Here is an 8607-nt window from a genome sequence, read left to right as displayed (position 1 = left end):
ACGGGATCCTAAATGTAACAGTTACTTTATTATTATTGTTTTTCTAGTTTTGATTCATCTAAGCATTATACAAATTTAAATACTAAATCATATTTTGAAGATTAATTTTTTAAAACTAAAACAAAGGATTATGCTATTTTTAGGGTTATTTTTAAATATGGTCGCCCTACTAAATAAATGTGGCTTTTATTTCAAATCTAACAAATAAAATTTAAAATCTAATTATGGTAAATTTACTCCTATTTTTCTGCTCCTTTTGAAGCAGGTAATTCTATTTTAATTTTTTACATAAAATTTTAATGATAACTTTACCCCCTAAGCTTAAAGGATTTTGTAGTCAAATTTGGAATTTAGCTATTTTTGAAATTATGAGATTTAGAAGAATTTTAACAACAATATATTTGAAAAAGAGGGAAAGAAGGTTGGACTGAAATCTAACCAACATTGATTGGATCCCATTTTTTCTTCATTTAAAAAATAGACTATTTACAAGAATATCATTTACAAAAATGTCCTTATTTCTATTTTATGAAAAACGAATCATGATTACATGGGATGAGAAATAAATATGGTTAAATTTAAATTTAGGTGCACCTAACTTGGATGGACTCATGTCCATATTCCCTTTTTATATGGAAATTGATTTTGTATATCAACTTGAATCATAATAAAAGCAATGATAATTTTGTGACACGTTTTCTTTTATTTTATAAACTATGGTTGATGTTATAATTATATTTTAACTTTCATTTGTAACAGTTACTTTAGTCACCCTTTTAGAATCTCACTTAAATTTTTGTCTATTAGAAGAGGAATTCGCATCAATTACATCAAACAAGTGATAAATTGGTCCTCAATTTACGAGTAGCAACCAAATATAAGATGCTATTTTATGCAAGTAAAATAGATTCATAAATAAAAAAAGTAAATAAATATTAAAAATAAATCGAAATTTTATCTTTAGATGGGCTAGTCTAAATGGCATGTTCATAAAAAATTTCTACATCTTTATTGCAGTTGATTTAAGCTCTAGAAAAATGATAAAAAAATACACAATTCAGATAATTTAAATAATTAGTGAAATTTATTAAGCTAAGAAAAAATGAATTTTATATTTCAACCTCATTCACTAATAATTTTATATTTTATACAAAGAGACGACTATTTTCTTTTATCAATACATAAAATAATATATAAATAAAGCTTAGTGGCCTGCTCGCCGTTGACAGTCGGCCCGATTATTAGATTCCAAAGGTAAATCTGAGAGTCTGGGAAGAATCTGTGACACGGTTTGGTCCACCGAAAGTTACTTCTTTGGGTTTTTGGTGCAAACCCCACTGTGTCTACAGCCGAGATTAACCAAAGACATCAACGTAGCCACACACACAAAAAAACAAAGGTCTGTACTTTACCGACGGAAAACACCAAGGGGCAGAAGTGATCCCGCGAGTTGCTACTTGTGACGGCCTATCGGTACCAAAAGAATCACACCCTTTTTCAAGGGAGACCAAATACTCGCATACAGAGAGGATAATGGCGCTTCTCTCTGCCTCTGTACAGCCTCTCATCCCACTCTCCTCTTCCATCTATTCCATTACACCTTGGACTTGCGGGTTCTTTTCTAAGTACCCATCTTCGTTTCCCGTATGCCCTTCTCGTGTGTCTTTCTCTCGTATTGCTTTCCCGGAGACTTGTGCAGCTCGGGGTTCCCGTTTTGTTGTTGCACAGGTTTGCACGCAAGAGTCCTTAATCCTTGACGGGTCTGTGTTGACTGTGGATGAGGCTGTCTCTGATGACGAGCTTTGGGCCGCCGCTCGTCTCCGGGTTCGAACTTTTTACGAGTGTATTCAGTCTTCCTATGGGGTTGAGGTGAGTCACGGTTTGACAGAATTGATTGGTTTAGTGCTTTATTTGCTTGTTCTTCTTACCGTCCTTCCCAAGAAATAAAATTCTGCCTCTCCGCTTCGTGATTGCGGGAGATAATAGTTGACTGACTCGTGGTTGCCTGCCTTAACCACTAGGAGGGAACTGTAATCAGCAGTTCCTAATCATCATTTTTGCTCTTCGTGATTATAATTACTCTTGAAACTGAAGCTGCTTTTCAATTGATTTCTTGTCTAAGTAATCACTTCTTGATATATACAAAGCTGAGGACGTTCGGTCACTGTTTTGCTTGCTTACTTTTCTCTTCCCCTTTTTTCTCTTCTTTCTGTATTTATCGGCATGAGGGAAATTCCCAATCATCCATAGTTTTGACGATTGAATTAGGTTATTAGTCAGTCATTTGTTCTCTGTTAATGGCTTCAATGGGACCCTTTGGACCGGCGAGCGTTTACCGCCGACATTCCTCTTTATATAGCATTGTAGAGCTGATGGTATTTGTACCATGTCAAGTGATGTTAGGATCACAAGAGGTACTTGGCGGAGCGTGAGTTTGAAGCGTTAAAGGATCGAATTGCTGGGAAGAGGATTGGTTTTAAAAGAGTCTCTTGCATAAATGCCACCCTTCCAGTCTCTCAAGCATTAAGATCTGCCGTTGAGTTGTGTTCGTCTTGTAAGGTAAGAGCAGTTAAATTTGACATTTATGGGTGATGAAAAATTACAGACATGCTAACGGGAACGTTTTTGTAGTTTTCCAAGGATGGAGAGGAGCGAGTGGTGGTTGGATCCCTTGATCTTAACCAGTGTCCCAGGCTTGCAGATGAAATAATTGGAAAGAGACCAGAGGTATATTCATGTGATATATTTAGTTTAGATATTTAAACTTTATTGATTCACTGTCTCTTGCATGATTTGTATCTCACTTTTTTGGGTGGAAGAGGCTTGTGAATCCAGCATGGATACAATGTACATGCTTAAGTTATTTTTTAATTTTTATATATGATGCTTATTCCAATTTTGGTTATTCTTGTGGAGTGGAGCTTGTAAATGATCTGATGGAGTTTCTCACTGAAGGATTTTAATCTGATTAAATTACTTCTGAGTTTTTTAAGTAATTGATGGTAACTGATGAAGAGTTTATTTAGGTTATGTTTAGGGGGGATTTTTGGAACTGGTAATGGTTTGGTGTGAAGAGCAAATTAATTGACTTAAGGGTGTGGCTTGAAAATTTTTTGGGGACTAAGGGCATGCTATGAAGGCCACTACCAAGAAAACCTGGGGCCTTGGGCTAAATGGCTGCATGGGGAGTTTCTACTATGAGGTTTTGGGTGCAAGTCTCACTAGGGGTTTGGGATCAACATTCAAAACAGAAGAAAAAAATCCTTGAGCCATTAAATTATAATGGATAGTAGTGTGATACATGAATAATGGAGCCATTTTAACCATTCTTAATGAAATTGAGAAAGATAGATAAAAAACACTATTATGTTCTGTTTTGAGCTAGCAATGATCAGATTATCTTCATCTAAGGGGGTGAATCAACAAAAGAAAATGTGTAACTCATTGGGAAGTGGAGAGAACTCTCAGTGCAATGCAAATTACTCTGTGTGATTCATAATATCTTGTCTTATTTGTTCAAGGGCAGTATTATGCGTTGTGCAATAGCCAAATAATTCCAACTTATGCCAACAACATACGAGTATGAAGCTAGTCATTTGTTTGTGACTGGCTCTGGCACATCCCTCTTAGAGATGGTATCTAATGCTGTGATCATTCCTTCAGGTGCATGAAAGCATCTTAACTTCATATATGAAATAGAAGCTTCAACTCTAATTCTGTACGTCTTTGCTGGGGCAATTTGAGGTCCTTCTCCATTGTAAAACACTAGCACTACCTATATATCACTGAGCTGACCTTGTTATCCATTGTTTGCGAGTAAACTATCTTAGCTCATGCAGTTCATTTATCGGGAAGGGCAATTGTGTGTCTGCAGATGGCTTATTTGTAGCACAAATTGCTTGTGCAGAACACTGAGCTGCACAATTGCAGCACCAGGATAAACATATGATCAATCGTTTATGGTTTCTGTTCTGAAAAATGCTTTATGGTGAGGCCACCTGATTGTTGTTTGGCTACCAGTATGTTGGTTATAGCAGAAATTTCGTTAGAGAGTGTTTTCAAATGGTCTTAGATTCTGGTTTAGTTTTTAAGAGTTCTACATCTGAGATATGTTATTTCCAGAAAAAGAACCTTTGTTTGCTAAAATGCTGCCTGTGTTCAGAATTCCTTCTTTTGCTGACTCTGAACCTACATTTATTTCACCACGATAACACTATTGAGCAAAATTTAGCTTCTATGGAATAGTTACTGTTGGTTTTCTTGATTTAGCACTTGATGATACCATTGTTGTGCCTGCTGCTGTGCTTTCATGGGTTAGGATGTTTTTTGTGTTCACATGGTTTTAGACTGAAATAAACTTCCAGCTGGTCAAATGGGACAAGCTCCTCTCTATCTGGTGTAGTTTCATTACAAAATGGTTTTGGAAAGTGAATTTATGTGGGACACTTAGATGCCACCTGAGATGTTAGGGTGTTGAAAAAGGAAGAGATGTGGCTATAATTTATCATGAGCCTTTTCAAAGAAAAAAAGAAAAAAACTGGAAACTGAAGTGGGTTTATTGAGTAGCATTTGGAGGAGGCTTATTTCATTGGTATCTCATTGGATATCTGTTTGTGTCAACTATACTTGTCAAATTTGATGACATTCTTCCTCTTAGGATTCTTCTCCAAGTTGCAACCTTCTTCATCTTTGATTGTTTTTTGTGTTATAATATCTTTAACAGCTATCACTGAATCAAGTTTGGTTAAAGAAAACCAGAACTTATTAATCTACTGATCTTAATTCATGTCTTAATTCATGTGAAGATCACTTGTGTCAACTATGTTCTCGAAAGTTGCTGATTTAGCTATGGTCTTATGAAAGTGAAAGCTTTAAAGTCAACCAAACACACTTTCTATAAGAGCCTTGCGTAGTTAGTTCCTGATTGTTGCAAGTCTCTCCCTATTATATTAGCTGGTTTCATTCCTCAATCTTGTGGGACCAAAATCTTCCCAGACAAAAGTGTAGTAGCCCCCAGTTGGTGGAAATGAACAAGTTGGGTCTGTGACCTTCCAATTGTTCTCAATGGTTTTGGTAACTGTACTCGATTCATTATTTATCTGTCAAGTTGCTTATATAATTTTAGCCTTGTAAGTCTTTCTGTTTTTGGAATTATGTTGGAGAATTCTGTTCAATTTGTGAAGGAACTTTCTTACAATCCGACCAACTTGAACAGGGCATAGGAGCTGATTTTGCAAGAGCCTACCTGAGCAACGTATGTGTGGCCAAGGAGCTGCATCGAAATGGTGTGGGCTATGCACTAGTCTCCAAGTCGATGGAAATTGCTTATGAATGGGGTAATGATTCTTTTCTGGTAATATGTAAAATGGGGAACATCCTTCAGGAGCGTTTTATGGAATCTTCTGTTTTCATTTTTATAGAACAAAGGAACATGAAAAAAAGGGTTTTTTGAGATTTGCTGCTTTTACATTTTATTTTTGCTATTGAACTTAGAAAATGTATCCTTATTCAATTTAGATGCTTAAGAGGGTGAATATGTGCGTTCATTCAACTGAGGTCGTCGTTTTCTTCAGGCATAACCGATCTTTATGCCCATGTTGCCATTGACAACGAAGCAGCGAAGAAGTTGTACACGAAGACTGGTTTCATCTATGAGAGTGATGAACCTGCTTGGCAAGCCCGATTCCTCGATAGGCCCAGACGACTTCTTCTATGGGTTGGCCTGACCTCTGATACACGATAACACCAATGTATCTGCCAGTATGTATCCTCTGCTCTTCTTATTGTTTTTTTATTGTAATATATTCCTATTCAGCAAAAACAAAAAAATGCAGATATGTAGTTCCGTGTTATAAGAACGAAACAAAATATTGAAAGGGGACGACTACTGCAAGCAAAGTGATCTTTGATTTTTGAATGTAGTTGAGTTTGTGTGCTTATTAAATATTAAGGAGAAAACTGAACGTCAATTGCAATAACCTAGAGTTTCTGGTCGACTACATGTGGAAAATAAACAACTTAAAACGACATTTGGAGAAGCATACAGGTTAATTTCTGTAGAACTGGAGTTCGTATCCACTGATGGAGGTGGAGACCATTAGCATGTGATTAATAGTGACAAGCCACACTTTGTACTGTCCATAATCATTCATCTCTAGCTTCATCATCCCTCCGCTTGTTTTCAAAACTATGGAGGTCGGCCCATCGACCTTGGAGATGGAGTCTTCATCTACATCTATTACTGTGCCTGTCACCAATAGTAATTGATGAGAACCATCTGTCCTTTACGAAAGAAATTCAGATTTAACTAGTCAGAATTTACATTCAAATCCACTGGCTTACTTTCTTTGGTACTCGCGAGCCACTTCAACGCGCTCCTCCTGTTCTTCCATCTCAGTAGTACCTGTCACGGAATAGATCAGAGATATTCTCGTTTAACGTGCTATTTTATTCCAATAAACGCTCCATTGATACTCTTTCAAATCAAGCTTCGGTAGGTGATAAGAGGAACGAACCTTTGCTTGGCTGTTCAGTATCACCGACACGAATAATAGTTTGAGACGTCCTGCATATGATATCACAAGATGAGAGAAGCAGTGGAAGGTTAATGAGAAAAGGAACCTGGAAATGAATTAAAGCAGTGATAAACGCTGCCGACAACTTACCATCCATTGTTCTAACTTTTAGCTCAGTTCCTTTTGCCAGCACTGTCCTGTAGTTGTGATAGTCCTCCATCTCAAAGCTCTTATGTCCCTCGAAAGGAAGAATGTGCCCACCACCGCCCCCTCTCTGTTTACGGCCTGGCCTTGCTTTAAGTGTCGCCGCTCCTCTCAGTGCTACAAAGTGAATAAGATGTCAATATCCTCTCCGAAATTGGTACAGTCCTCTCCCAAAGAAAATATTCACAAAACTTTGATGGCTGCGACTGGGACATTCTAGATATCAGATTTGGAACATTATGTTATCTAAACAGTTGAGAGCCGGGACCTTTCTCTCTTTCTGGCCAGACAACCGATACCGATATGGCGAACCATGGGATATGATTCACCTATCAGTGACAGATAAGAAATACAGGTTTCTGTCCTGCTCTGATGAGGACTGTACCAGTCCTTCCTTAAGAGAACATATAAGAGACAATAGAGAGTTTCAGACCATACATGTTGCAGATGCAGCAGTGACTGTTATTATGTCACTCATGCCAGTAGCCATCATGGCGGACCTCATGGCAGTGCTTAGCTGCTCTCGGTTGGCGCCCATGTCTTCTGCAATTTGCGCACATTGTGCTGCAACCAGTGCTGCTGCGGAAGCAATGGCAGACTCTTTTGTCGTGTTAGGTAGTTCTTCCTTCACGTTTTCTGCTGCGACGGCCGCAAGAGCGGCTGCAACACTAGCAATTGATACTGCTGCATGCACTTCTGCATTCTGTAGCCTTTCCTCCTCCTTTCTCTTTTGCTTGAGCTCCTTCATCCATTTCCCGATAGATATCTCTTTGAACGGAATTAACTTCCTAGGAAGATGTAGAGACTGTTTTGTTGTTCATCTGTCAGCCAATATACAGTACGAAATTGTGTGATTTCAAGTGTTTAATGAACGAAAAGAATTACGTACCCATTTCTTCCGGAAACATCTCTCGAATTTTAATTCTGGGTGAATTGCCTGCTGCAGCCATATCCATGACTAAAGAAAAGAAAACGGCATTCCAGTTGTTACCTTACATTTTATCCTTCTAATAAATTCTTGAGAATGAACGAGTTTGGTTTTAAAAAGTACCTTTAAATCGTCTGCTTTCCAGGGCGGTAATGGCTTTGCATCTCCACTGTCCATGTCCATCTTCTGCAAGTTCATTGCCAAGTCAAACAGAGCAGTATATCGCGAAGAGAGTTGATTTAGCTACAGCCTACTTACTGATAATGGAGGACTGGTATCATTCTTAACAATCTTGATGAAGTTCTCTTGACGTGCCAGCGATCGATCGTGTGGTACTGGTTTCATGACATGAACTGCAGCGTTGCACCACAGTTGTGAAAGAGAATCGACCAAGTCTAAAGGATCTTTCATCTTCAAATTTGAATCCATGCAATCAAACTCAGAATCAACAATGAGGAGTGCCTGTATGGACGATAACATTAATCCAGCAAGCCATCAATAAATATTGAGCTTCAAGAGGGGTAAATGACTATGATGGCCCAAAATCATATTTGAAATTATAACTTTACCCTTATCGAGCTTGCTTTCCCAACAGACTCCACTGTCCAATAGCATGAACATATAGCAGATGAAGCAAATCTGTTGTCCAAAATTAGGGAACATTAAATCTTGAAACAAGTAGAGAACCAGAAAGAGGATTAATTTTTTACTGATCTGACAGCTAGCATTATCTCCCACCTGACCTTATAAAATATTTGAAGTTTGAAAACAAAGCGGCCTTTCTGCATTAGCAAAAGCTTGTGTGGAACAGGTTTTGATTGAAAAATGCCCCAAGAATCAATAAGGCAAACACATGCCAACCATGATAGTAGCATATATTTTTATTAGGCCTTCTTCTTCTTTGCTGCCTTAGTTCCAAGCCAGGAATTCTGGCTGAGCACAAAATGGCTCCTAGAGAAG

The 8607-nt window shown here is 37.9% G+C and overlaps 2 protein-coding genes across 2 annotated transcripts; one reads left to right on the top strand and one right to left on the bottom strand.

Moving 5' to 3' along the window:
• Positions 1-1533: 1533 nt before the first annotated feature.
• LOC137946765 (GCN5-related N-acetyltransferase 7, chloroplastic) lies at positions 1534-5922 on the top strand. The gene is made up of 5 exons (XM_068793071.1): positions 1534-1869; positions 2404-2559; positions 2632-2727; positions 5216-5336; positions 5574-5922. Exons 1-5 carry the CDS (start codon positions 1534-1536, stop codon positions 5741-5743), a joined length of 879 nt encoding a protein of 292 aa, XP_068649172.1. The 3' UTR covers positions 5744-5922.
• A 125-nt stretch (positions 5923-6047) lies between these two features.
• On the bottom strand, positions 6048-8435 carry LOC137946764 (uncharacterized). The gene is made up of 9 exons (XM_068793070.1): positions 8386-8435; positions 8217-8286; positions 7906-8109; positions 7771-7833; positions 7609-7677; positions 7158-7524; positions 6516-6836; positions 6343-6403; positions 6048-6282 (listed from the first exon to the last, which is right to left on the bottom strand). The coding sequence occupies exons 1-9, from the start codon at positions 8433-8435 to the stop codon at positions 6048-6050; spliced, it is 1440 nt and encodes a 479-aa protein (XP_068649171.1).
• Between the last annotated feature and the right edge of the window lie 172 nt (positions 8436-8607).

The sequence above is a fragment of the Aristolochia californica genome, unplaced genomic scaffold (genome assembly GCF_029961685.1).
Source record: "Aristolochia californica isolate CCGP_79_NKW_82.1479 unplaced genomic scaffold, dmAriCali1.0.hap1 SCAF_12, whole genome shotgun sequence".
Lineage (NCBI taxonomy): Eukaryota > Viridiplantae > Streptophyta > Magnoliopsida > Piperales > Aristolochiaceae > Aristolochia > Aristolochia californica.
The sequence above is the reverse complement of the archived record's forward strand: the minus strand, read 5'-3'. Positions and strand labels throughout refer to the sequence as shown.

Excerpts from the sequence above, each read along its gene's own strand:
- LOC137946764 (XM_068793070.1), bottom strand. The coding sequence starts at position 8,435 with ATGCAGAAAGGCCGCTTTGTTTTCAAACTTCAAATATTTTATAAGGTC. Across the intron at positions 7,834-7,905 it reads ATACCAGTCCTCCATTATCA|AAGATGGACATGGACAGTGG; the intron begins GTAAGTAGGCTG and ends ATGAACTTGCAG. Across the intron at positions 7,678-7,770 it reads GGAAAGCAGACGATTTAAAG|TCATGGATATGGCTGCAGCA; the intron begins GTACTTTTTAAA and ends TCTTTTCTTTAG.
- LOC137946765 (XM_068793071.1), top strand. The coding sequence starts at position 1,534 with ATGGCGCTTCTCTCTGCCTCTGTACAGCCTCTCATCCCACTCTCCTCT. Across the intron at positions 1,870-2,403 it reads AGTCTTCCTATGGGGTTGAG|GATCACAAGAGGTACTTGGC; the intron begins GTGAGTCACGGT and ends AAGTGATGTTAG. Across the intron at positions 5,337-5,573 it reads GGAAATTGCTTATGAATGGG|GCATAACCGATCTTTATGCC; the intron begins GTAATGATTCTT and ends CGTTTTCTTCAG.